The following is a 27,747-nucleotide window of genomic DNA, read 5'->3' as shown; positions in this document are numbered from 1 at the left end:
CCCATAAATGAAATCACATCAAAGGAAAAAAGCCAAATGATAATCTTGATGGGTGAAGGGGAAAATAGCATATGATTATATTCTGTACTGATTCTTAGAAAACTAGGAGTATAAGAGAACTTGCTTAGTTTGAGCAAAGGGTGTTGGTTAAAAAAAACAACAGAAGTGTACATATGACATGATTCCAATTATATGAGTTTCTAGAACCGGCACAATTACTTTGATAGAAATCAGATCAGTAACGGGTGAGGAGGGTAAATTGAAAAGGGACACAAGAAAACTTGATGAGATGGTGGAAATGGTTCTATATCTTGATTAGGATGCTGGTTATGTGGATGTATATATTTGTCAGAACTCCTCAAACTATACATTTAGCATCTGTGCATTTCATTGTATGCAAATTAAGCCTCAATAAAGTTGATTTTTAAAGCCAATACATAAGTACCATGCATTTCTGTATACCAGCGACAATTTAAATTTTTAAAAGTCATTATTTAAAATGGCAACAGAAACTGTAAAATACCTAGGAAAAAATAAAGCCAAAATGTGTGGGACCTTAATGGAGAAAATTTTAAGGCTCATATAATTATAGGGAGATGTATATACTTGTGTTTATGAATGGAAGACACTATTATATATGTCAGTTTTCTTTCTCGTATATTTGGTGTCATTCCAATTAAAATCCCAGGAGGTGAAAGAAGTCACTTTCTCCAATATCAAGAAATATACTTTCACTTTAGTAGTTAAGACATGATGGTATTTGCCTTAAATCTAGATTAATGGGGAAAAAAAGAAAAGGACCCAGAAACACAAGTAGCATTGTAACTGCTAAGGAAGATTCAATATATAGTACTCATATACTTGGTAATCTTTGTTGGGGAGGGAAAGATCTCTACCTCACAACATACACCAAAATACACAAAGCAAAACTTGAGACTTTATGACTTTTAAAAGATGACAACATATGGAGGGATTTTTAAGAAGATACCCACGTAGGGGCACCTGTGTGGCCCAGTTTGTTGAGCATCCGACTTCAGCTCAGGTCATGATCTCGTGTTTCATGATTTCAAGTCCCACGTTGAGCTCTGCTCACAGACAGCTCAGAGCCTGGAGCCTGCTTCGGATTCTGTGTTTCCCTTGCTCTCTGTCCCTCCGCTGCTCGCTCGCTTTCGTGCTCTCTCTCTTTCTCTTTCTCAAACGTTAAAAAAAAAGAAAAACCCACTTCATTTAAAAAAAAAAAGATACCCATTTATACGTAATATTTAAAATATTGATTAAATTTGAGCACATTAAAGTGAAATCTTAGTGTAAAAAGCCACCAAAAGTCACTTGCTGGGTGAAGAGATGTGGCAAGTGTAATTAACAAAAGGTTATTATCCAGAATCTATAAATCAATCCCGTGATTTAAGAAAAAGGTGGTGAGTACCAACAAATGATTCAAAGGAATTGAATCCTGAAAAGTCAATAAACATGAAAATATCCTGAGACGACTTAGTAGTCAGGGAAGTGCAAAACATCAGCAACCCTCCGTGTCACACCCATCCTTTTGGCAAAAGTTCCAAGGGACTAAATAATGTCAAATGTTGGTGACTTGGGGCTAAAGAGGAACTCCTACTTCCCTGGCGGGAGTGACAGTTGCTAGAACCATGTTGACAGTATTCGTAGAGTCTGTGTGCATGGCCTACTCTGCAGCCTTTCAGCTCCTCGGCATATGTCCCAAGGCAGTGGCTTTCGTATGTTTTTTACAGACCCTCTTGGAAAATGTATCTTACGTGTGATAAAAACAATTAAAATTGTAAAATAATTAAATGTACTGTTTTCTATTTTATTGTCTCTACTTTTTATACTTAATTTTTGTCTCTTTTTTCTTTTGCTTTTTAAAAGGAATTTTTCAGAACCAACCAAATTGATTTCACGTTCACCAGTGGTTCACGACACTCAATTTAGAGAAATAGCAGAGGGTGACATACAGTAAAATGTCTGTTTTAATTGAGAGAGACTGATGTATTTCTCACTGCAGGTCTGCTCTTTTGATCAAGAAGTTTGAAAGTTTCTGCCCCTGAACAGCTCTCACATACGTGTGAGAAGGTACACAGACGACTCCTGGCAGCTTGTAAGAGTGGAGAATTGGAAACGATCTAAATAGGAATCAAAAGGAGAATGGACAGTGAGCTGTAATAGTGACACAGTGGCATGCTCTATGACAGCTGAAATGAATGAGCTAGAGTTCAGGATTATATATGTATCAATGTGGATAGTAATAGTGCAAAAAGCAAAGTGACATGAGCGGTATTAATGTGTCATAGAAATTTATAAAATGTGCAAGAATTTAGGGGTACAGTATGTACCCAAACCATTTAAGTGACAACAGGGGAAAATCAGGATGACGATGATCTCTGAGAAGCAAGGAGGAGGGGAATGGAAGTGGGAAGGGGTAGCTAGGGGGATTTGAGCTCTATCCATCTATCATGTCTTATTTCTTCTATCTGGTCAGAATACCCCAGAATGCTAAGAGTTGACAGAGCTGGGTGGGAGGCCCAAGGGTGTTTCCATATTTTTTTTGGTATGACTGAAATATTTAATTTTTTAGATAAGACACCCATTCACAATGAAACCCAAGTACTTGGAAGAATAAACAAATTAAACAAGATGTGTGAGACCTTTCCGGAGAAAATTCTGCAACTTACTGATGGATCATAAGTTCAAAATAAATAGAAATATCTCATTTGCATAAATAGGGATACTCAATATTATAAACATGTTGGTTCTCCACAAAGTGATGTAATCTCAATCCTGTGGGATTTTAAAGATAACTAACATACGTTTGAAAAACGAGGAGAGAGGGACTCACCCTGCAGATGATCAGCTTCCTAGAGAGCCGTAGGAAGTAAAACATTGGGATTCTGGTGTAGGTGTGAACAAGTACAATAAATAGAATACAAAGCCTGCAGTCAGACGTTGGTTTCTAGGGATTTGCTTTGTGACAAGAGCCACGTGGATTATTAAAGGAAAGATAAACTAATGGCCCTGATAAAGTAGGCTGTCCTACAGGAGATGTTTGGTCATTTTCTCACGCCTTAACCAAAAGCAAATTCTTGGTATGTTGGAAACTTAAATGTGAAAAGCAGTACTAAAACATCCACAAGAATATCTAGGGAGGGATATCGTTACATCAGGGGCCTTCATGCCTCAGAGTCTTCATTCGTGAGTAATGGTAGGATGCTTAGAATTGAGTTAATGCTTAATTACCTGATTCTGAGACTAACCTGTTGTGTCATAGAGTAAGCACTAGGTGCTTGGGGGCAGAAAGGAATTTCTTCAGAAAGAAGCAAAGTGTGTCCTAAAAGAGTCTAAAGTAAAAATTTGTGTACTCTAGAAGACAGTATAGGAAAATGAGAAAACATTCTCAGGATTTGGAGGTTTTTTAAAATCTATATTAAGTGATCAGGTTTATATCAGAATAAAAACAATAAGCAAAGAGCAGCGTTGGAGGCTCAAAGAAATGAACTATAGTTTAATAAAATACGTAGAGAGTCCTATTTGTAAAACTGTGTTATACAGTGATGAATAACTTGAAGGCTTTATTTTTGAGTTCAGGATAATCAGACCTTTTACTTAACTGAAACTTTCCAGTGAGTAATCTTCGAATCCTAGTTTTACTGATCTATCACTTGATAAGGTTTCTTATTGAGCTGTACAGATAAAGCCTTCCTGTTGTAATGAATCCTGCTTTGTAAGTCTCACTTATTGCTGGAATTAGGAACAGAATTAGTATCTGAACTTGTTTTTCACTTCTTGCAGATGTTGAAAAAAAATCTAATTTCAGTACAGAGCTTGCTGCCACACTATGGAAGGAAATCTGTATATTCCGTAAATGACTCATTTTTCAATAACTTGATCATAAATCTAGTTTTCTTATTCCATTTTGTCTTCAACTTGGAGCATATTGACATGGATACCTTGTAAAAACCTAAATTCAGTCCATTAACATTTCGTTTCAAGACTGTTGGCTAAATATATCTTAGCTATTTAAAACGTGCAACCGGTTGAAATGTATTATCAGCATTCCTGAAAAATATTTTACCGAATACTTTAAAAATTCTCTGGAGATAATTAGCCAGGTGTCAGCCAGCCCTGGTTACAAAGACATGACGACTGAAGGCTGTTAATGTTCGGTGGTTACATTGTTCCAAAGTGCTCATAACTGTTTTTCTAAGACATGGGACGCGGAGATTGTGTGGTTCTACTAGGCCATGAGGTCTCACAGATGACCCAGAATAGGCTTAAACTTTTCGGGTATTTATTCCCATGAAGAAATAAAATTAGAAAGGTTTCACAGAAAACTTTTAGATTCCCAAGAATACATCTGACCTCAGAAACATTTCTCCCAGAAGAAGTGTTTCTGTTACTACCTGTTACTACCACTGAGAATCCCTTTCAGTTTTGCTGATGATACGGTTTAATTTTTATTCATTTTCTTAGGCTGAATTCTCATAAGTGGATTAACCAAGTTCAAGTGGATTAACCTTGAACCGAAGGTATATATAGATCCTTTCAGACAAATTCTTGTTATATTTTGTTTGTTCTATCAGTTTTTCACAAGGAACAGGGACCCCCTCATGGAACTCAGAGTTTTGTTCGAAGGGTAAAATGGGTGTGGGGCTGGGACGGACCCGGAGAGTCGTCAGAAACCGAGCCTCGAGACTGGCTGCATCTGCTTTTTTCAGCAGGGACGGTTGTCTGCCTTGCTTGGGCACACTCTTGTCTGTGTGCCGACTACCCTCTCCTGAGCCTCTGCGGTCTTCGGTGCTGCCTTCTGGTCACGTGGGGGGCACGGTGACTTACACTAAGGCCTGTGTAGTAGTGACCCTGTAAACCGTAGCCTTCAGACTTGCTTCTCTTTCTGGGTTCCAGACAGCGACTCGTGTGCCACTACACGCTCTTCGGTTTGGTTGGTTAGTGGCAGTTGTCTGAGTCCTCCTTTTCCGGGGAATGTCCTCATCGGGGTGGTGAATTGTCTTGGGAATAATTGAAGGAGGAGACTCTCTTTGGCTCTGTGCTCTGGGCTGGCCTTCCCCTCCCCTGCGGCGTGCCTACCACATTGTTTCCTTCTACGCCATATTGTAGCGATACCTGCGGATTTTGTAACTCCTGGAAACTCTTTGGAAACATGCTGAACTTTCTGCCTGATGTTCTCGCTGTCCTCTTAGGCTTCTGCTCTGGTGTCCCTTTTCTGATCCCTCTCCCTTCTGAAGGTTGAATTAATCAGCATGTTCTCTGTGCTCCAAAAAGACTATGTCACATGGTCCTGAGGTTTACACAGCTGGCTCCCCTTTAGCATGCTTTGTGGCAGAGGAGGAATTCAGCAGAAGCCACAGATAGGCAGGTATACCTTTGGCTGCCCGGTAGTCCCAAACATCTGCTTCGGTGGATTATTACATGTGTTTGATGGAATTTTGTGTGTTTGCTTTATTTTTCAAGTTGTAGTTTTGTGTACTGGCTTGCTTATTTATGGGTAGTATATAGAGTCAACCACTGTAGACAGCTTAACCGTGCTACTCAAGTTCTCGCTGTTCTTTACTTACCTTACAAATCCCTAGCTCTGGGCAAACCTCACCTTCTCGCCATGTCTGCTGTATTGCTAAAGAAAGTCACAGAATCCTGCTTATTGGCTCCCTTCACATTTTTGGTGTCTAAACCACAGCTGGACTTTCAAGAGTTGCCAGGGCAGCATTGTTACATGGTTCCAGGAGATGTCCCTAAAAAAATGTACCCATTGGCCGGATAAATTTATGAAATTTGGCATACGGTATTGGCTCTTCTGGGAGACCCTTGGGACAGTGTGCTGAATTGGGGCTGGGGACCTTAACCTCATTAATTGTTCTTCCCCTTTGAGGGAATGAGTAGGATTATTTATTAGGTTGTGACCGTTATTTTCTAGCAAACTGTCCCAAGGCCCAAGTGTCTTCAGTTGGAAGACCATTTTGAGAATGGTCTTTTGAGAATCCAAAGTCCTTTTTTGAGAATTATATTTCTTTTTTTAGCAAATGTATACCTTTATCACAGCAACCTTACCACCATGCAGATTCCATGCAGTTTTCCATGGAGACAGTCATATCACCAGAGAATATGCTTCTTTCTTTCCAATATTTTTATTTTATTTTATTTTATTTATTTTATTTTATTTTATTTTATTTATTTTATTTTATTTTATTTATTTTTGTCTCTTGCCCTACTGGGCTGGCGAGAACATCCAGGGCTTTACTAAATAGAAGTGGCAACAGTGGACGTCCTTGTCTTATTTCCAGTCATAAGGAAAAGGGATTTAATGTTTCATCATTACATATGTTGCTAACTCTAGGTTTTTCATGGATGTCCTTTTTCAGAATAAAGAACTTCTTCCTCTTTTCTATTTCCAGTTTGCTGAAACTTTTTAATTGCGGATGGATATTAAATTAACATACCAAATGCTTTCTTTTTTTCTGCATCAGTTAAGAGAATCGTAAAGTTTTTCTTTTTTATTACGATAAATGAGGTGCTTTATTTATTTGTTTATTATTTTACCGTTGAGCCAGTTTTGCTCCGTGCGGTAAACCCTGCATTGTAATGATGTGTTTGTTACCTTTTCTGTATGTATAACTGAATGTGACTTGCTGATACTTGTTACAGATTTCCCCATCTAGGAACAGCAGACCTTTGCTTTGTGTTATTTCAGGATCTTGAGTCCCAGGCCAGTTTCTTGCTCCTGTGCCAGTGTCCGATAGCTTTTTCTTCTCCTTATTTCTCAGCATCAGTGTATCCTTGTCTGGGACTGGTGGTGACAGTGTTCCCTGCCTTCTTGTAGCACTAGACTGTGGTTATCGTTACAGGGGGAAAGGCTGGTGTGTGTGTAGCAGGTGGGCAAGTAGGTTCTGCCCCGTCCCCCAATAGTACCATGGCTTTTGCTCTGCTCTTCCCCTTGAGGCATGCTCTTTCCCTGGGCCCTAGGTGTGGGAGGTTTTCCTGATTCTCTCCTCCTAGTTGAAGGCTTTTGTTTCATTTGAGATGCTGCCAAGGCGGAAGAGCTCTCTCCCATCTTTCGCCCCATGCGAGTCTTTTTCAAGAGATCTCAGTTGAAGCCCTTGGAGAAGAGCTTATGAATGAGTGCAGGTTCCCCTTCTGTCTGGATCTTCAGTGAAGTTTTAGCTGTCATCCTAGCTGACACTCAGCCTTTATCTTTACTTATGTCTTTAACATTCAGCCCATTGACTGTGACTGTTTCCTTTGCGCTTGTGGGTTGATATCTGCCATCATTTCCAATAAGTTCTTGACCATTGTTTCTTCATGTATTTTTTTTCTGTCCCATTTTCTCTTTCATCTCCTTCTGGGACTCCAGTTAAACTCCAGTTAATAGATATTTGGTCTCAGATATTCAGGGTTTTGCTTTTTTTTTTTTTTTTTTTCCCCTCTTTGATTTTCAATTTGGGTACTGTTTGGCCTGTTTTCAAGTTCACTGTTCGTTACTGTCTTTTATTAAATTCATCTAAAGGAATATTTAATTTCTGTTACTATAGTTTTCATTTCTAACATTTCCCTGTGATTGTTTCTTTTCTAGCTTTAGTTCTGTAATGAAGTTCCCCGTTTCTTTAGTGTTTTTGTCATAGCCATTTTAGTCTGTTTGATAATTCTAACATCTGGGCCCTGTCTAATCTGATTATGTTAATAAATTCATCTTTTGCCTGTGGTTTGCTATTCCCTGGATCTTCTAATTTTTTTTTTTAAGTTTATTTTTGAGAGAGAGAGCTAGTGTGTGGGAGCAGGGGAGGGGCAGAGGGAGAGGGGGAGAGAGAATCCCAAGCAGACTCTGCACTGTCAGTGTGGAGCCTGATGTGGGGCTCCCTACCACAGCTGCAAGATCATGACCTGAGCTGAAGTCAAGAGCCGGACACTTAGCCACCAAGGCTAAGAGCCGACTGGGCCATCCAGGCACCCCTGTATCTTGTAATTTTTTACCAAAAGCTGAATATTTATGCAAAAACAGTACGGATTGAAGTAAATACTCTTTACTTCCAGAAAACTGCCTATTATTTCTCATGTTAGTTTAATAGACAGTGAGGTTAAATCCATAAGCTGTGTTGTCGGGCTAGTTCAGGGTTTTTGCAACTTTAGTTTGTTCCGGTGTTTTGAGAGCAGATTGAGACTTGACCTTCTGCAAGATTTGTTGTCTGAGTGTGGTTTCAGTTATCTCTTTGTGCTTTATATATGAGCCTTCAGCTTTCTTGAACCTTGGGTGGTTTCTCTGCTTTACAGCCAATTGTCTGTCCCTTAGTCATTCTGCAGTTGTTTTCGCTCTCGTCCTGCCCCAGGCGTTTGTGCGTGGCGAGGTATCTCCGTGCTAGTAACACCATTGCTTTTAGCAGTCCTTCCCTTGGTAGTTCAGTGTCCGGAGTATCTGGGTGGAAGTTTGGGTCTTAGCTCTCCTGTCTCACCTCGGCCCTTTGCAGCTGAACGTCTGAAATCTCTGGGGTTGATTTCTCTCCTTTCTGTCCATTCTTTCCCCCTCCTTGTCAGAGGACAGATTACTTGCATTTGAGGGTATCTCTCAGCTTTCCAGGCCCGTCTCCCAGCCTTCAGCATAATTTGGCAAGCCTGCAGTGGGGCCTAGTGGGAGTGAGTGGCTGGGTGGTACAGGTTTGCTCTGTGAAATCCTTGGAATTTTTGTAGATCTTGTCAGCACGCATGTTGCTGTTAAAATTTATGAAAGGGTAAGTTGGTTTCTCCTTCCCCTCCTCTGTGGTGGGATGATTCCTCCTTAGCCACTCCACCAAGAAGGAAACCATTGGGGGGCGGGGGGGTTGGGAGGGCTCTCTTTCACGGCTCAACACTTTCTGGAATTTAGTTCCACTTAGGTGGAACTTTTTTTTTTTTTTTTGCATCCTGAGCTTTGACAGGTTCAGAAAAACCATGATTTTGTAGCTTTTATCTGGCTTGTTTTGCTTGTTAAGGTGAAAATGATCGTCTGTTGTCATTTCTTCATCCTGATTAGAAGTGGGGCTCCTCCGAAGGAATACTTTTTACTGGGTAGCCTGGCAAATACCTGATCAAGTGTGCCGCCATCATTCTAGCTGGTTTTCTGTAGATGTTTCTTAGAGCTACGTTTCTAAATCTTCATTCTTCTCAAGTCCCAAGTCTCCAGTTCTGTCCTCAAGTGGTCTTGTCTCTTATTTTGGGATTAAAGTCATCCGCATTAAAATTTAATTATGGGGCTTATGAGGAGTGTGGGGAGAATTTATGGTAGGTGCAGCGAAAAACTAAGCACATGACAAACTGAGATAAGAAAGAGTTGTACAAAAAGGGAAACATGATTATATAGTAGTTTACTACCGGTCTCATCAGGTGCTAAACTCCTTTGGGAGATAATTATTAAGGCTGGAGGAAAGTGAGTGGTTGTGGTGTAAATCCTCACGTTCCGTAATCGGTAGATAATACTACCCTGGATGTTTCAGGGGACACCATCATGAGCCTGTTACTTGAGACATAAATAGCAAGAATAAAGGGTAAAGATTTGAGGAATTGTACCTCAGTGTGAGAAGAGGAAATGTATTTGACTTTAGTCACGACGCATATTGTTACTTAGACAAAAATGAAAAAATATTTTTACAAAGAGGCCTAATTGACAGTCTTCTTAAGGGATGGTAAAAGTGAACCAGACCTTGTCTTCACACACTCTGTTTACCTTTATTTTCTAATTCTTGTTGGTTTACTTCACACTTGATGCCTTTTCCCTTCTTCCAACTTTAGGTTTTACTTTATGATACTATGACGTTTTGTTTTTTAAGTTTGTTTCTACCATTCATTTAAAGTAGTAAAGACCTTTTAGGGGCGCCTGGGTGGCTCAGTCGTTTAAGCGTCTGACTTCGGCTCATGTCACGATCTCGCGGTCCGTGAGTTCGAGCCCCGCGTCAGGCTCTGGGCTGATGGCTCGGAGCCTGGAGCCTGTTTCTGATTCTGTGTCTCCCTCTCTCTCTGCCCCTCCCCTGCTTATGCTCTGTCTCTCTCTGTCCCCAAAATAAATAAACGTTAAAAAAAAAAAAATAATAAAGTAGTAAAGACCTTTTCGTAGGAGAAAAAGATCACTTCCGAAAGTTCCTGATTTGATTTCCTGCCTCCTTTTCACGTTCGCTTTAGATACAACATTGAAATTATTACTGGAGTTTGAAGTTAGCCTCTAAACCATCCTTTCCGTATCTCTTCTAGGTTAGATAGAGAAGCGTCTTTTCTCAGTGTGGGTTGCGGCCTTTGGTAAGAGCATGTCGTCCATCTTGCCCTTCACTCCGCCAGTCGTGAAGAGACTGCTGGGATGGAAGAAATCAGCCGGTGGCTCTGGAGGAGCGGGTGGAGGAGAGCAGAACGGACAAGAAGAAAAGTGGTGTGAGAAAGCGGTTAAAAGTTTGGTGAAGAAGCTAAAGAAAACAGGACGATTAGATGAGCTTGAGAAAGCCATCACCACTCAAAATTGTAATACTAAATGTGTTACCATACCAAGGTAAGTGTCGTTAGAGCAGAAGTTCGATGGTCACACTGTTAAATTGCTTAGAGGAATCCGAAGGAACGTCACTGAAATTTTGTTACCTTCAAGTCCCCTGTAAATCGTGATTTTATTAAAAGATGACAGCTATCTTTAACCTGTCGTTTCAGTTTTGTGTGACTAGTTAAGACTGGTTTATTTTACAGATCCTTTTCTTGAACAATGAGGTTTGACCAAGCAAAATAAAATACTTAGTTGTAGTGTTTCAGTCTTCACTGCGTTCATTGCCTAAATGCTTCACTGTAGCGTATCCTCGTGTCTGATTGAATGACATTTGAATAAAGAGTCAGAAAGCTTTTCCTGTCACTAGCGCAGCAGTGACTGACCGTTTTCTCTCCCCTTGGTCAAAAATTTGGTCAGTAAAGAGTTAACGGAAGCTGCTAACACAGTGATGAATTTTACTTCCATAATTTTTGCTTGAGTTGCAGCATGGCTTCTTAGAACAGTCTAGGAGGCAGCTTCTTAGATGTCTAGGGAGTCCGAACCTCACTCAGAGACCTACCTGCCTCTCGTACTGGAAGGGCCTGTTACTTAAGAGGGTGAAGTTTTATTAGCGTAAATCTAATTACTCGATAAGTACCACTGTCAGAAATACTGTTTCTTTAACAGAGAGGGTGTTTTTTAAGTGTTTCACTACACTCGTATGCCTTGCAGGGTTTGGGGAGTGGCAGCATACAGCATTTTCTAAAATGACGTGTGGCAGTGTCCTACGTGTAGGCTAGCATAAATAACGTGACCTCATTCTACTTCACAGGTTTCCCGTGAGCTGTGTGTGGCAAATGCAGTCAAATGCTTGTTGATAGTAGATCCCAGTAACACCAGCCTCTCTACTTGCAGATACTAACAGTAGGATGTTTCCTGCCTTATTTAGTCGGTTAATTAATTACCCGTTTCTTTTACTTTACCTGTTTCGTGTATATCTTCCAAAGAGTCGCTCTTTTGGTTTATGCTTCTGAGTGCCTGCTGAGTGCAGGGCACTGTTTCTAGACCCATGGGGATACGATACAGTATGACCAAAACAAAGTTCCTGCTCTTCTGAGCAAGGACAGATTGTAGCAAGTGGACAAATTGTAGAACTTGAGACGGTAATGAGTGCAAAGAAGACAATGAGGGATAAAAAAGCTGCTTTTGATTGGCTTGTGAGCCTCAAACCGGGCTTTGAGAAGTAGCATCTAGCTGGAGGAAGAGTCTTCTGGGACAGGAAGGAGCCAGTGTAAAGACACCCAGCTGAGAAATAGCTGGTTGTATTGGAGGATTTAAAAGGAGCCCCGTGGAAATGGAGGAATACAAAATGAGTACAAGACGTAGAAGGGGTCAGATTATATAGGGCATTGTAAGGCACTGTGGAAGTGTGGAGTTTAGTCTAAATACAACAGAAAGCAAATGAGGGCTTTGAAGCCTGGTTTTTAATTTAAAGTGTGTGTGTGTGTGTGTGTGAGTGATTGGACAGTGGGTCTGGAAGGAAGGAGATCAAGGGGCTAGTAAAGTGGTCTAAATTCGAGATGCTGGCGGCTGGACTGGCATGGTGGCTGTGCCGACACGTGAAGTGGACAGATTTGGATGGAGTAGACCTGAAGGGATTGGTAACGAATTGGCTGAGGGTAATTAGCCAGTTAGGACAAGTCAAGCTACATTTGTTAATTTTTCATCGTATGGTGTCTGGTATTTCAGTTCAGTAAACATTTATTAAACAACCCACTACGTGTGTGATAGGCTCTTCCTCACCGGAGTAAAAATTCAGTCTTTGCTTTTGAGTTGTTTCTAGAAAGGGGGATAAACTTGACAAAATAAAGAAGATAATCTCATGAGGTGTCATAGGTGTTAAGAAAGATGTTTGCTCAGGGAGTTATGTGCAGAGGGGAGGAATTTTGCCTACTCTGCAGCTTGTGGAAGTTTCCTTCTGGACTAGAATTGGTGCCAGAGTTGAATCTTGATGGGTGTAAGAGAGGGATTTAGTCAAGAGAGGCCCGGTTTGTCCAGAGGGGCGCTGTGGTCTTGAGAGGGATGGTAAGGGGGCTCTAGTTGAAGGATTTTGTGCCAACTAGTACTGAGTGTCCTGGGAGGCTCTAGATCGGGGGTGGGATGTGGTTGGGCTGAGGCTGTGTGAGGAATAAGGAACCACAACGTGAACCTGAACCTGAGCCTGAGTGGGTGAGGGTGGAGTCGCTGAAGAGTCTTAGCACAGCATTGGGCTGCGGTGAGGAGAATGCTCGTGACACTGTCAGGAGTGGAGGCAGGGAGGCTGGTGAGTAGGTTCTCTTCCTCCTCCAAGGGAGCGTGTGTGCAGGAAGACCTGGCGCCATGGTTTTGTGCGCCATCACTGGAGGCTGAAGTGGCCGGTGCGGGGCAGTCCTGACAGGGCCGAGCCTGAGTAGAGCTCGCGCAGTCCCTTCCTTTCAGGAGATCTGGTGGGTGGTGAGCTGGTGATTGAAATGTGTGGAGGTCACCTTGGAATTCTTTTCCTGTTTCCCATTCTTCTTTTGATAGCCTCTTTGAAAGATCCTTCTAGGGTTCTTCTAGGATTTATCATCATTCAAAAAAACATTTATTTTACTCTTTTACCTGAATAGTGAAACTGGAGTGGTGGTGGTTCATTGTCCTGTCTCTTTTACTGTCCAGAGTTCTTTGAAGCTCACAAATTTGACGTGTCTAATTTGGTGGCTTTTGGTTTTCGCTTTTGGAAGACATGTAGATTTGTTAATATCGATTGTTGTCATCAAGAAGTCTAAGTTTCTAATACTGTGGTTTGGTTTCGTGTATTTTATAGAGTTTGCCTCATTTTTTAGTAGTAGAACACTTCGGTTATATCAGATTATTAGCTATTTCTTAACGAAGTGTCCTTAAACGTTCAGGCAACTCTTTACTTATCTAGACTGTAATGTTTGAGGAATAGGAGTGGGAAAGTTCTATTATGGATAAATCCAAACCATAGTTTAGGCAGAATTATTGAAAATACGACACAAAATGGTTTTACTGTGTAAGTTGATGTACTTAAAATTGCAAGGAAATTGTTAACAAAAACACGAAGGTTTTACAAGCCTAAAAATACCAACAAGTTCCTCTGATGAACAGGAAACAAATCCCTTAATTTTTAAAAACAGCAAATGTTTTCTGTTAAGATATCTGTTTTGTTGACTGTTCATACTTTTCCCCCTCGACCCCTCTTCTTTTAACGTTAGAGTGGACCAAAGTTAGGGCAGAAACTGTCCTGGCTTCATGTCCCTCCCACCCCTCACGCAATTACTCTGCCTCCATGGCTTTGTCTCTGGAGGGATAGAAGCTGTGGTTAGGTATATATGTCACTGCCTCTTCCCTGTTGTTGAAGGTGGTGGTACAAAGTGATTCATTGGTAGAACGTCACCTTCCCAAGCTGCAAGGAGCTGAATAGTATAAAAGTAAAGTTTTGTGAGGTTTTTATATCTCAAACACTTTTGAGACCAAGGAATGGAAGACAACTCCGTTGTAAAATTAGAATGGCATTTGATATTTGGGTAATGAATCAATCAGAAGAAGAAAAAAAAAAAGGCTTCCAATGCATATTCTCTACAATAAAGCAAAATCTAAACTGCTGTAGGGTTGGGAACTCTGAAGTTGAAGGAAAAGGGCTGTGAGGTCTAAAAGGGCCATTTTATAATATCCATTATATTGTAAATGTGTAGGAATGAAGAATTCATTTTCATAGACGTGCGTTATAAGGCTTTCCTACAGTGGTGCTTTGACCATATAATCACATTTTTGATCTGTCATCCTAAGAAAATAGGAATATGGTCAGAGGTTGCTGGTGTTCATTGCAGTTTTGTTGGTAATAGCAGAGAATTAGAAAAATCCCAATCCTGATCCTTCATTTTCTTACCTCTGGTTGTAAAGGAAACTTACCAACCCATTTTTATACCAGAATTGAACATGAATAGTACAAGAAAAGTTTATTATACCAGTGTTACTTATAAAAACAGTTGCAAAAATTATAAATAAATATCAGAAACTAGAGTTATTGGGACGCCTGCGTGGCTCAGTCGGTTAAGCGTTCAACTTTGGCTCAGGTCATGATCTTGCGGTTTGTGGGTTCCGGCCCCGTATCAGGCTCTGTGGTGACAGCCCGGAGCCTGAGCCTGCTTGGGATTCTGTGTCTCTCTCCCTTTCTGTCCCCCCACCCCCACCTCAAAAATAAGTAAACATTAAAAGAAAAAAGTAGGGTTCCTAAAAACAAAATCACAAAATCATGACTAGGAAAGGTTTATTGCAGGAAGGCAAATACGATTCAACTGCAGGAAACCTATTAATATGAGATACTCCACAGTCATATTTAAGACAACTCTGGGGCACCTGGGTGGCTCAGTTGGTTAAGTGTCCAACTCTCTGTTTTGGTTCAGGTCATGATCTCATGGTTTGTGAGATCAAGCCCTGCGTTGGGCTCTGCACTGACAGCATGGAACCTGCTTGGGATTCTTTCTCTCTCTCTCTCTCTCTCATTCTCTGCTTTTCCCCACTCACACACATGCACACTCTCTAAATAAATAAATATTAAAAAAGAATAACTCTGATCATCTTGATGGATCTAGAAAGAGATTTTTATCAAATTCTGTATTTATTCATGTTAACAAATTAGAAATAGGAATTTCCTTAACTTGATAAAGCATACTTGTAAAAGTGTTAACACTTAACCATGAATCTTTAGAGAGAATATACCAAATTATTTATGGATACTCTAAAAAAAGGAATGTCCTATAATCTTTTCCTAATATTTATATATAAAAGTGTGTTTTATTTTTATAGCCAGCCCAATGAAATGTTTAAATAGGACTTTTGGGCAATACATAAACTATTTACTCTTTTTTAACCCTTAGAAGTCAATTTTTCTGTTAAAGGGTAATTGTATTTTTATTTTGTTAACAGTCTTTAGAAACATACACATTTATATCTGTATTTTCCTTCAAAAAGTATATTTCTTAAAAACAAAAAGTACGTTCCTAAAAAACAAAACATAAGGTGTACATGATTCAGAATTCACCCCTGTATGATAGGGTGGGAAAGGTCTCCCCTACCCAAGTGTCCCCATCTCCTCACCCACTTTCCCTCTTCAGAAATCATTGTATTACTGGCTCTCCGGTATCCTTCCAGGATAATGTGTTTCTTTTTAATGCTGTTACTGATTTTTGGTTTTGTTTTCCATCTTCTAAAGTTGTAAACATCAGAGTACTTTAAAGTAAATGTGGATTGTCAACTTTGATTTCTAACTTCGTATTCCTACCCTTTTACTTCTCTGTATAACCCAGGAAGAATTTTTAAAGAGAAGTCTTTTGAACCCGAGCAACGGGTTCTTCTTAAACTAGTTCTTTGGTTCTTCTTAAACTAGTTCCTTTTAATTTTTTAGAAGAGAGTAAGAATAACCCTCTTTCCCTCGTTCATACATAAGATATATGCAACTTGTCAGCGTGTGTGTGTGTGTGTGTGTGTGTGTATCAGCCATAATATGTGTGAGAGAACTCTGAAGTCTGGTAACCCATTGAGTCGGCTTCAGTACTGGATGAATGTGGATCCTGAGGCATGTGACTTACTTTTTACTGTTTCTTCACCTGTGAAAAGGGGTGGTAGATACTACCTGAGTACTTCCTCAGTACTATTTTTGGGTCCTTTGAAATAACGTGAGTTTGGTTTGTGAATTGTGAAACACTGTAACCACATGAATGTGATTTATTTGTAATATTCACATATAATCCGCGTCTTCATTTTCCTTCCATTTTTTTCTAAGAGGACTTTACACTAAGTTGTAGACATTAACTTGTATTGTCTATACTTAGACGAAGTTTCTGCCAGGTGACATTGCATTATGTATAATTTAGTTTATTCACACTACAGCATTTAGTCGTAAAATCAATCAGAACAATGAAGCTTTTCATAGATGCGAATTAGAACTTGGAAATTATGGGTAATAGCTACCTTTTATCAGCCTCAGCATCCAATTTGTCATTTTCTATGTGTTCTGTGTCTAAGTTGTGAAAGCACTTCTGATGAGGTGCAGGGTCCTGTGAAACGCAGTTGGAAATACGCTTTGCCTAGACCCTGCGCCTTTATCCGGTACCTACGTTTACAGTTAGGATTTTTGAGGGAGCTCCTGCTGCGGGACACTGGTATTCAGAGCTCTTTTGTGTACATGATATATTCTCACATGGACATTTTTATCACTTACCTTATCAGGGAAAACAGCCACCTGCTCTGGGACTTTTGTCTCTTCATAAAATCACTGAGTTGCACCCAGACTAATTAACATCTGTAAATATAACATTTAACACCTGATGCAATAAGCATTCTCTCCACTTGTTTTTTGTCCCATTAATGTAATGGCTTGGCTTTAAAGAATACATTTATCAACCTGGCTAAAATAATAGGCATTTAAGAAATTACAACCACCTTTGGTTTTGCCGGCATCCTTGGTCTGTGTCCAGTTGTACCTGGAGCCATTCCAGCTTTGCTCGACCATTTCTGTGTTACTAACCACATTCTGGGAGGATTGTAATTATTGGGGATGTTTAACCATACTGTTTACTCCTTCTCTTTCCTGTCCTGTGGTAGAGTGTTTCCAGGCTGATGTGATCCCCACTAGTGGTACACAAGAAAACGTACGACCATCTAAGGGACCTGAAATAGAAAGCACCACACATGGACTGTGGAGATGGAAAATAATAGTAAAACGCCAGTTTAGGGTATCCTGCAATCTTGTTTTAAATCCTCGCTGGTACTTGGGCTCAAACAACTAGATACCACATATTTCTTATGCTCTGTTCTTTTCGTTCTTTTTGTTTTCTTTTGTTTTCCCTTTTTCAGTTTGGATACTCTGTTGACCTAACTTTGTGTTTACTGATCCTGTTTTATGCTGTGTTTAGTCTGCTGTTAAACACATTTAATGAGTTCTTAATTTAAAATACCTTATTTTTCTGTTTTATTATATGTTCCTTTGATATTGTAAATTCTAACTCTCATTTGAAATTCTTCATCCATTTCTGTTTTCCTTAATCTTCTTTAATATTTATAATTTTTAATTTTTTTTTGAGAGAGAGAGAGAGACAGTGCAAGTGCGCATGAGGTCATAACCAGAGCCGAAGTCGGATGCTTAACCAGCTGAGCCACCCGAGCGCCCCTGTATTATTTTAATAGTTATTTTAAAGTTTGTTTGCCAGCTCTAATATCTGGATCATCTCTCGGTCTGCTTTCATCATTGTCTGTTCATTCTTGTGATTATTACATTTTCCGGCCTTTTACATGCCGTGTAATTTTGATCGTGTGCCATATATCGCACGTCAGGGCATTATAGGTGCTGCAAATGATGGTTTTCACAAAAAGTATTTGACCTTTCCTATGTCAGGTGGATGGAGGGGCTGATCGCTTTAATCCGATCGGGGTTGAGCAGGGTTGGGGCTCAGTTGCCATTTATTTGGATTCAGTCTAGCACTGGCTCGTACCTTTTCTTTGAATAGTGCTCTCCTGGGATTTTCATTGAAAGCCTGGCAGGTCTCTGTCACCTACTCCCTCAAACACTGCGGGAGATTCACATCTTTCTTCCATGGTTTGAGTTTGGCTAATGAGCCTCCTATTGATTGCATCTTTAAAATCTGGCAGACATCTTTGAGGGAGGAGAATCCTGTGACTGTCCAAAGTTCTGTTATTCAGTAGAGTTTCTCTTCCCAGACCGAGCCTGACCCTTACCCTATTCCTGGAATCTGCAGATGAGCCCTGGGAAGGGATGGCTCACAGTCCTCAGCTCACCTAGATGGGTTCCTTCTTACAACTTTAGTTCCTCCCGATCTCGTTACTTCAGTAGCTTTCCAATGTCTTTGCACAATTTTTTGTGGTTGTGGTTATCTTTTTCCCCCTAGTTGTTGCAACAGTAACATTAGCCTTCTGTGACCTGCTTATATCTTAACTGGAAGTAGAATTGTAACAGTATGTTCAAATGAGAATTCTTTGGTATGTTTTCAGAGACTCCCAATCTGAGATCAATAGATTGCAAGTAACCTACGTTCAAAACTGAGGTGCTATCTACCATTCAGATGTAGGACTTGCGCAAGGGGTTCCATGAGACAGGTGTTGCTCTGGTTAACCCATCACTCATCTCTAGGCGATATTCAAAAAATGCAGGAGTTTGTAAGAGGGATCCCATATGAGAACTTCTTTGGAGAGAATAGTATGTGCTGTGGCATTCCCCCTTTCTTTCATCCATATTGAGAGACTTCAGGGCAACTCACTCCTTTGACTTACTGAGGTTTGGGAAATAGACTGGTACCTGACTTCCTCCTGAAAATGGCCAACCAAGTGGGAGACCAGAGGGAGCTGCCTCTGCATCAGTAGAATGAAGAGTAGGCCCGGTGAGAACGGCCTGCATGTTCAGGGTTTGATGGATCAGAGATGCGTGAGTTTTCCCAGGGTCCAGGTAGACTTTACTAAGGTAGTGGCAGTTGTCTGGAAGTGATCAAGAGGCCCAGCCTGGAGAGTCAGAGTGACCCGGGCAGATGGGCCGGGGAAGTGCCTGCACTAGGAACGAGCCGCAGGTAAGAGGCAGCCCTGGGTTTCTGACCATCAAGGGACCTGACCACCACGTTACCATCACATCAGATTTCAGTCTGATCAGCCCCATGAGACTGTTCCCTTTTCCTCAAAAATTCCCTCTTCCTGCTGCTACGGGGCCCTTAACGACAGCTGGGGAGTCCCGGAGGAGGTGGAGTTAGCAAAATTGGTAGGATGAAGTTTTCACTTAGATCGGGGTAAAACGTTAGTTTATGAAAAGAGATCTGTTGTTACTCCATGTATCTGGGTATGACTACAACAGCCCGGGGTTCTTTCTGAACTGTCATGCGGGAGCGGGGAGAGCAGATGGACAACGGCTTGTTAGGGGTGAACCGATGTGAGAGAGGGCGGAGTCCACCTAGTCTGGCTTGTCTGGCAAGCGCTCTATGTTCTTGTGGTGAACACTTGGGAATACAAGTTTAGTGGTGCTGGCGATGGGTAGAATGTATGAGGAGAATGGAGGAGCGTTATATGCCATTTGCACAACACATAAAACGTCTTTTCCAAACACAGAATATTTGACCATGATACCAGTCAGCTTATCCAATGAGGCTTTATTTCCAAAGAGACTGTGTTAATTATGATTCAAATTTTCTTCTTTCACCATCTGCCCCCCTCCCCAAACAGTTAGATTAGTCTTTCAGAATCCAACTTTAGCTCTGCTTTTGGGTGGTTATGGGAAGCCCTGTGCAGTGGTGGTCCTCAGGCTCTTCGAAAATTAAGATCCTGAATAATGCTTACATTAGAACAGAAGTATGTAAGACTTTTGACTAACCCCCTCACCCTGTACCTTTTTCTTTTCTGAATTTGGTTTATTTGTAATGGCTTTATATGTCTGTAAGAGGATATAATTTCTCCCTGATTTGATTTACTCCCAAGTTTGCCAGGCCAGTGCCAGAGGGGGTGAAGGGAGGCTATATTTGTGTTCAGGACAATGTGAAAGTTCAGAAGTAGATACCGAACAAAAATTTCTGAGGCAAAATAATTTAAGTAACTAGAAAGAACTTTTTCCTCATAGTTTTTATGTGATGGCTTGTATAATTTGCATTAACACTTATAAATAATACATTTATCTTTATATATTACCTACGCATTTTAACTTCTACATGTAAAAGCATATTGTCAACTTCAAAGTGTGATACAAATGTGACTTGATTTTTATTTTGTAGAATGGTAATTTTTTTAATTGTCAAATTAAAAAAGCTTTCTTTACAACCGAATACAAGCATCACAAAAATGTATGACTTAGAAAGTTGAGTTTTCACAGAATTCTATTCTGTATTGCAATCCTCATTTTATGCATTTAATCTTTTAAAAGATTGGAATGGTATGTACTTACATCTTCTGTTGGGATTTTTTTTTGTCATTTATGATACTTTTTTAAATTGTTAAAAACAACATATATATTAAAATGAATTTAGAAAATCCATCAGCTACGTTATTTAAATGAATACTTCTGAGCCCACTTTATCGTTAGTTTTTTTTTTTTAAGTGAAAAGTTTGTTTTTGGATGAACTTGAAATATGTGAGCAACTATTTTTAGCATTGATATTTAAATCATTTGTAGGGACTTCTGTGGTGGGGACTGTTTGTGTGGGAGACGGTTTTCAAAGGCAGTTGAAACATCTGGCAGAGTCTCAAGGTAGTGTTCTAAACATAACATTTAGAGGTAAAGGTGAAGTAATTTTCCAATCCTTACCTGGTCTTTCTTCTAAGAAGAGCGCTACCAAAACCAGAGAAGAAGAAGAGTATCAACTTTGATTCTAGGGATTCTTTTGTCTCCTTCTATGTTGATTTGCGAGTGGCTGTGCCAATTTACTTGTCTAAAGAATTCTTTTTTCTTGAGAAAGTAACTCTTGGCGCGAAATGTCTAGTTTTTATAATTAAGGATAATCTACGAATGTTTTCCTTCTCTGGGATACTGTACCAAAGTTGTTGTTATTTTAGTTTTGTCTTGCTATGTTTTTATTACTTCTTTTTAATAACTATATAAGAAGCAGACTAGCGTCGATAATTAAGACTACAACTGGCTGTCTGACATGTTCCTTTTTCTTGGTGCTTCTGTTGCCTCCTTTGTCCAGCGGGGTTAATAGGGCCTAATTCGTGGGTTGTTGGAAGCTTAAGTGATATATGTGTCAGGTCTTCATGCTGATATGTACATTGTAAAATGACATCTCTGAAGTGCTGACATCAAGAAGCCATAAATGTAAATGTGTAGCTGTCTAATAAAAAAGCTTCGTGATACACGTAGTAAAACTTGATAGAATTAATGGATCAGAATCACAAATCCGCACTTATAGTGGAGAGTTCAGTTAGGCCAAAAAAAAAAAAAACCCAAAAAAACAGTAAAGACACAGAAGATCTAAGTTACACTATTAACTACTGACTTGATATTTGTAGACTACTGAATCTAATATCGGTGTGATGCACCATCTTCTCAAGTGCTCATGGTAACCTCACCAGAAAGACTATTTGCAGGGCACAAGTCTCAGTAAATTTTGAAAGATTGAAATCGACAGAATATATTCTCTCTCAACAACAGAATGAAATTAGAAATCAATACTGATAAAACATCTATTAAAATATGGAGATTAAACAACACAGTTGTTTGACCGATGGGTTATTTAGAAGAAAACCCTGAGAGAAGTTAGAATATAATTCAAATTAAATGATAATGAAATTACAGCATATCTGTTATGTGGGATGCAGCTGAAACAGTGCTTAAAGGGAAATTTCTAGCTTTAAATAACTACTAGAAAAGTTACCTAAGACTTTATCTAAGAAAGTATAAAAAAAGGTCAAAGAACATGGAGAGTAAGTAGAAGGGAAAGATAATAAAAATAAGAAATTGGTGACTAGAAAAGGGACAGAATTAATTATCAACACCAAAAGCTGGTTCTGTAGAAAGATCAAAAGTTGGCAACCCCCTCTTTGACTAATGACGAGAAAGATGAGAGAGGCCATGAACATAAATGACCTGTTGGAAATGAGAGGGGTATCTTTCTGCTACGTCCTACAGACATTTTTAAAAGCACGATATGCATACACTTTAGTAAATAACTTTATGCTATTAAATTTGTATGGTCAACTTCCTTAAAAAATGTTACCCCAGCTGATGGAAGAAGAAGTGGAAAATTTGGAGCTTACAAGAAACTGAATTCGTAATTGAAATCCTTATCACAAAGAAAACTCCTGGTATAGGTGGTTTTACTGGTAATTTCAAACACTGGAGCAAGAAATAACCTCAGTCTTACAGGAACTCAGAAAAAAAGTTATTTTATGAGGCCATCATAACCCCGGTGCCAAAACCTGACAGATATGGTGCCGCCATAATTAAGAAAGAAGAAAATTGATAGATTAATATTTGTCAGGAACATAGATGGGAAAAAGCCACAAAATACACTCCAGCAATATACAAAAAGAATACATCATGGGTGAGATGTATCCCCAAAATGCAAAGTTGATTTCTAAATTTCAAAAATTAGTGTAATTCACTGCACTAACAAAGGATCAAAAACCTATCACCTCACTTGGTAAAAAGTAATTGACAGAATTCATCCATTCATGATAAACACCCCCACCAAACTAAAATGTGGAATTTTCCTCAGTCTGATAAAGGTCATTGAAGAAAAACTGACAGCTAAGAATACACTTAATCATAAAGTAGAGTTTTTTCCCAAGATCAGAAACAGGACAAGGATGTCCACTCTTGTGTCTTCATTTCATTTCATTATTTTAGTGGAGGACCTAGCCAGTGGAATATGAAATGGAAAAGGCATAAAGATCTGAAAGATTGGGTCAAAACTCTTGCATTTTGTAGATGACATGATTATGTAAGAAACCTTTTAAAAGGAATCTGTTTAAAAAACAGCTACTGAAGCAGATGAGTAAATTTAGCAAGGCTGCACTTTACAGGTCCCATGTATAAAAATCAATCTTTTTCGTAAATATTAATAGCAAACAAATGGAAGTGATATTAAAACAATGCTATGAATAGTTGCAGACTTAAAAGTAGTATCATTAAAAATTAAAATACACTTTTTTTAAAAGACACAAGATCTCTACACTGAAATTTCAAAACCCTGAGGGAAATTAAAGACAAATTGAGAATTTTTCTATAGGCAGGTATACTGTTACCAGAATGACACTCCCTTAGATAACAATTAGAAACTGCACAAGATAAAAAGAAAAACATAAGGCAGTAGAAAGTAAACAAAAATAGACATATTTTGGAGGGGATTTGACTCTTATAAGAACGGGTGAATTTTCTGTTTTTAATAAGCTTTTTATATCCATGCAGAATGTGCAGGATAGCCAAAATGTCCATCGAAAACCCGCTGTTTTTTTTTTTTTTTTTTTTTTGTCCTGAAAAACCAGAGGTCAGAGTTTGGAACAACCACAATGACTGAAGAGTAAGGGGAGAATCCTAGCAAGGAGAAAGCTACGGAACAGAGCAAGAATCCCAGATTCTGCTTAAGAACTTCACCAGAATCACTAGGCTGACCCTTAAACCCTCACATATGCAGGGTAGACTTAGTGCAGCCTAGCTAATGGTAAAAAATTGATTTGACTTACTCAAAGACATAATTTGCAGTTTGAGTACAAACAAATCACTGCCTGCTGGAACAAAACCAGGTAAGACTTACTGGAGAAATAAAACAGAATCTAGCATCTTTATCACACCAATAACAGTGTCCAGCATACGGTCCCAAATTACTCAACATATGAAGAACAAAGAAAATGTGATGTTGTTTCAACAGGAAACCGGTGGAGACCAGCTCTGAGATGACCTACATGTTGGAATTGACAGACATATTTATGAGTTGGAACACTGAGTAACATTGTCAGTTTCTTCCAATTTAGTGTGATTCAAATTCATCTCCTAAAAAACGTGTTTTTGTTTTTGTGGAAATGTAGAAACTTACCCTAACGTTTACATAGAAATGCACAGGGCCTAGTATATTCAAAGCAATCATGAAAAAGAAAAACCAAGTTAGAGGACTTAAATTCTCTTACTTCAAGACTTTCCATGAAGCCACAGTAATCAGTACAGGGTGGTTCTGGCATAAAAACATAGATAAATGGGATAGCATAGATAACTCCAAAGAGAAACATGGTTATTTGATTTTTGCAAAATGCCACAGCATTCTTTGCCAATGTATAATGCTGGAAGAACTGGATATCCATATGGAAGAATGAACTTTGACCCCACCCATACACCATTCAAAAAATCAATTTTAGATGGATCATAGTTCTCTTCTAAAAGCTTCTACTGGAAAATATATTTGAGTTGGGGATAGGCAAAGGTTAGTGTGATTTTTTTTTTTTTTTTAAGGGTATAGAAAGCTGTGGGAGGAATTTGATAAATTAGTCTTCAGTACTAAAGGGATCTCCTCAAAAAAACACTGTTAAATGAATAAGCAAATCACAAAGTAGAACAAAATATTTGAGAAACATATTTCTGACAAGAGGATTGTATCCAGAATTTATAAAGAATTTCTGTAACTCAACAGTTACAGAATTTTGAAAATGGGCAAAAGATTCAGCTACTTCACCAAAGAAGATATACAAAGGGCCAGTAAACAGTGGAAAGTGCAATATTGTTAATCATCAGGAAAGTGAAAATTGAAACATTCTGAAATACCACTGCAGAACCACCAGAATGGTTGTAATTAAGTCAACTGACCACACCAAATGTTGGTGAGGCTGTGGAACAACCAGAAACTCATAGATCGAAGGAGGGAATATAAAATGGTACTACCCACTTGGGAGGAAAGGTCTGGTAGTTTCTTCTAAAACTAAACACACATCTACCCCGTGACCTCTAAGAATTTCACTTCTAGGTATTTACTCAAGGCAAAGCACATGTCCACAGAAAAGCACATACTTACTTGAATGTTCATAGCAACTTTATTCATAATATCCCGGATCTAACAGCAAGTCCGAACCATCAGTAAAAAATGACTTAAAAAATTGATTATGTAATGAAAAACTCAGCACCAAAAGAGTAGACTGCTGTCACATGGGTGAATCTCAAAATCGTTAATGCTGAGTCAGAAAAGCCAGATCCAAAGGAGAATATACTGTATGATTCCATATATAAAAGTTCTGGAAGAGATTAAAGCTATGGCAAAAAATACCCACAGATCCATGATTGCCTCTGAGGATGCTAAAGGGGATGGCAGGGAATGACTGATAAAAGAGCCTGAGGGACTTTCTGGGTGGATGTTCTTGACAGGGTTGAGGGTTAACCCATTTATACAATTGATAAAACAAGATGGCACTCTTAAGATGAGTTTCACGTTCCATAAATATTACCTCAAAAAAGCCCACAAGGGAGCAATGAATTCTAGTTAACGTATGCATGTTTAAGTGTCTAGATTTGAAATATCTGCAACTTAATTTTTAATATATCAAAAAATAAGATGGGTTGATAAGTAGAGGGGCAAGGACTGAGGACAGCCCAGAACTGTTGTTGGAGTTTTCCAGGGAAGTAATGAGCAATGCCAGGTAGGTATGCTGAGTGAGATTAGGATTGGGTAGTTTGAATAGTTTTGGCAGGCTCTGGACTGTAGGGCTCATTCCTAGCTGTCCAGTACCTAGCCCTAGGGTGATTTAGGGCAGGAGGAATATTGGCATGATGTGTGAGAGTTTGAAAGAACAGTTATGGGTATGGGCCCTGGAATGGTTAATTTTTATGTAAGAGAGGTGCACTCACTAGAGAGTCTCTTGTTACCTCTAAGGGTTAGCCCTGTAATTAGCAGCTTCCCCATCAAGGCCCCCAAAGCCAGAGTATTAATACAGAAAATAAGAAAATACAGTCAATACATAGTCCTCTAAAAGATTGAGGTTGTTCATTTATACCATCATCGTGCAGAAATGTGTACCATGAAAAATTTAGGCTCTTAAGCCAGCCAGGGATGGATGTAAGTCCTGGTTCTTATTTCAATAGCTCTGTGACCTTTTGGCTTATTTAACTGTTCACAATTTTTTATTTGAAAAATAATGGTGATGTTAACTTTATAGGGTTGATAGGAGTATAAATCAGATAGTATATGTAAAGTACTTTGAATATGCCAGGTACATAGTAAGTACTTAAAATAAGTGTTGGTAATGTTTTAAGTTTTCTGTAGCCAATGAAAATTTCTTAATTGTTTACTTGGACCTTTCGCTGATTTGTTAAGGACAAGAGTGTTCCTAATGCTCCTTTCTTGGTGATAGAAGGAAGGCAAAAGACCTATCTGGAGGTAGGCATTTTCTTTTTTTCTGTTTCTCAGCTCTTCACTGTATAGTGATGATGACGTACACAGAGAGGTATAGCATGTGTAATTATAGACACTTTATTTTAAAAAAAATTTTTTTTTAACTTTTTTAGTTTATTTTAGAGAGCATGAGTTGGGGAGGGGCAGAGAGAGGGAAACGCAGAATCCGAAGCAGGCTCCAGACTCTGAGCCGTCAGCACAAAGCCTGACGCGGGGCTCGAACACACAGACTGGATGCAAGATCATGACCTGAGCTGATTGAGCCACCCAGGCGCCCCAAGACTTTATTTTATTTTTTTGTTACAGTGATCAGTTCTTGATTCCTGAGCTATTTAAAACACACACTTTAGTCTTCGCTAGTCCTATATGAAATGAAAGGGGTGTTGTGTTATAAGTAGAAATAATTATGGATGGGTAGTTTCTGATTTTTCCGTGGAAGTCCGTATTTCATGAGTACATCTGTAAACAAGAGCTGGAGCCTCGAGTGAAGTTTCTTTTGTTGATACCATACTCCTAATTTGTTACCCCCTTTAATGTCACTCAGTGTGTTCAGCATGCCTTGTAGTCTTTCCACTATGACAACCTGGATTCTTCCTCTTGATTTGTAGAAGAAATACACTCTTTAGGCAAGAAGGTAATGAAAAATAATAAATTGGTAAAACAGTGAGGTTTATTGCTTTTGACAGTGGTAGTTGAGCTGCGTCAGTAAATCATGCAAATAAGGCAAGAACAGTAATGCTTCATGGTATATGAATCAATAAATATACATGTCCTTAATACAGTATGTTAATTAACAAACATAATGTCTTTTGGAACCAAAGTGGTAAATTGTTAACAGAGATGTGCACCTAAAATACTTCTGCATGTATATAGTTGGTAAATTGTACACTAGATTTCAATTTTTAACTTCAGTTTTCAAAGGCTGGTTTATTCTTAGGTGAAGAAAAGCTTCAGTGTGTTAATTTTACTGATATTTACTGTAAAAGTTTACTAGGGAAATTCTGGGAATTTCTGCCGTGTTTACTAACAAGTAAACCTAGCTAATCTGGCTGTTCTGTGATCAGTGATACATTGTATGTCACACGACTTTTTTGGCACTTTAGCGTCCTGATGATTTTAATAACTTTTCCAACTTATTTTTTTTTAATTCAATCTGTATAAGCAGGAAGTTCACACAGGTGATAGGGGATAATCTGCCTTTAAGAAATTGTGTTGCATACAAAGGACTGCAGGACTTGCATGAGATTCTCACATGGGCACGCTTGCTCATCTGTCTGTGTATTGATGCAGGGACAGCATTGTAGATGATTTACGGTCTATTACATCCAATTTCAACATAGTTTGCAACAGTCTATGTTA

The 27,747-nt window shown here is 39.2% G+C and overlaps 1 protein-coding gene across 5 annotated transcripts in view; it reads left to right on the top strand.

Moving 5' to 3' along the window:
• SMAD2 (SMAD family member 2) overlaps window positions 1–27,747 on the top strand; it is an 83,386-nt gene that overhangs the window by 12,690 nt on the left and 42,949 nt on the right. For all 5 annotated transcript variants that reach the window (XM_027068922.2, XM_027068918.2, XM_027068920.2 and 2 more), the window contains one exon: window positions 10,237–10,525. In XM_027068922.2, the coding sequence (XP_026924723.1) occupies window positions 10,290–10,525 (236 nt within the window). In that variant the 5' untranslated portion in view covers window positions 10,237–10,289. The remainder of the gene's footprint in view (window positions 1–10,236; window positions 10,526–27,747) is intronic.

This window comes from Acinonyx jubatus, chromosome D3 (assembly GCF_027475565.1).
Source record: "Acinonyx jubatus isolate Ajub_Pintada_27869175 chromosome D3, VMU_Ajub_asm_v1.0, whole genome shotgun sequence".
Taxonomy (NCBI): domain Eukaryota; kingdom Metazoa; phylum Chordata; class Mammalia; order Carnivora; family Felidae; genus Acinonyx; species Acinonyx jubatus.
The sequence above is the reverse complement of the archived record's forward strand: the minus strand, read 5'-3'. Positions and strand labels throughout refer to the sequence as shown.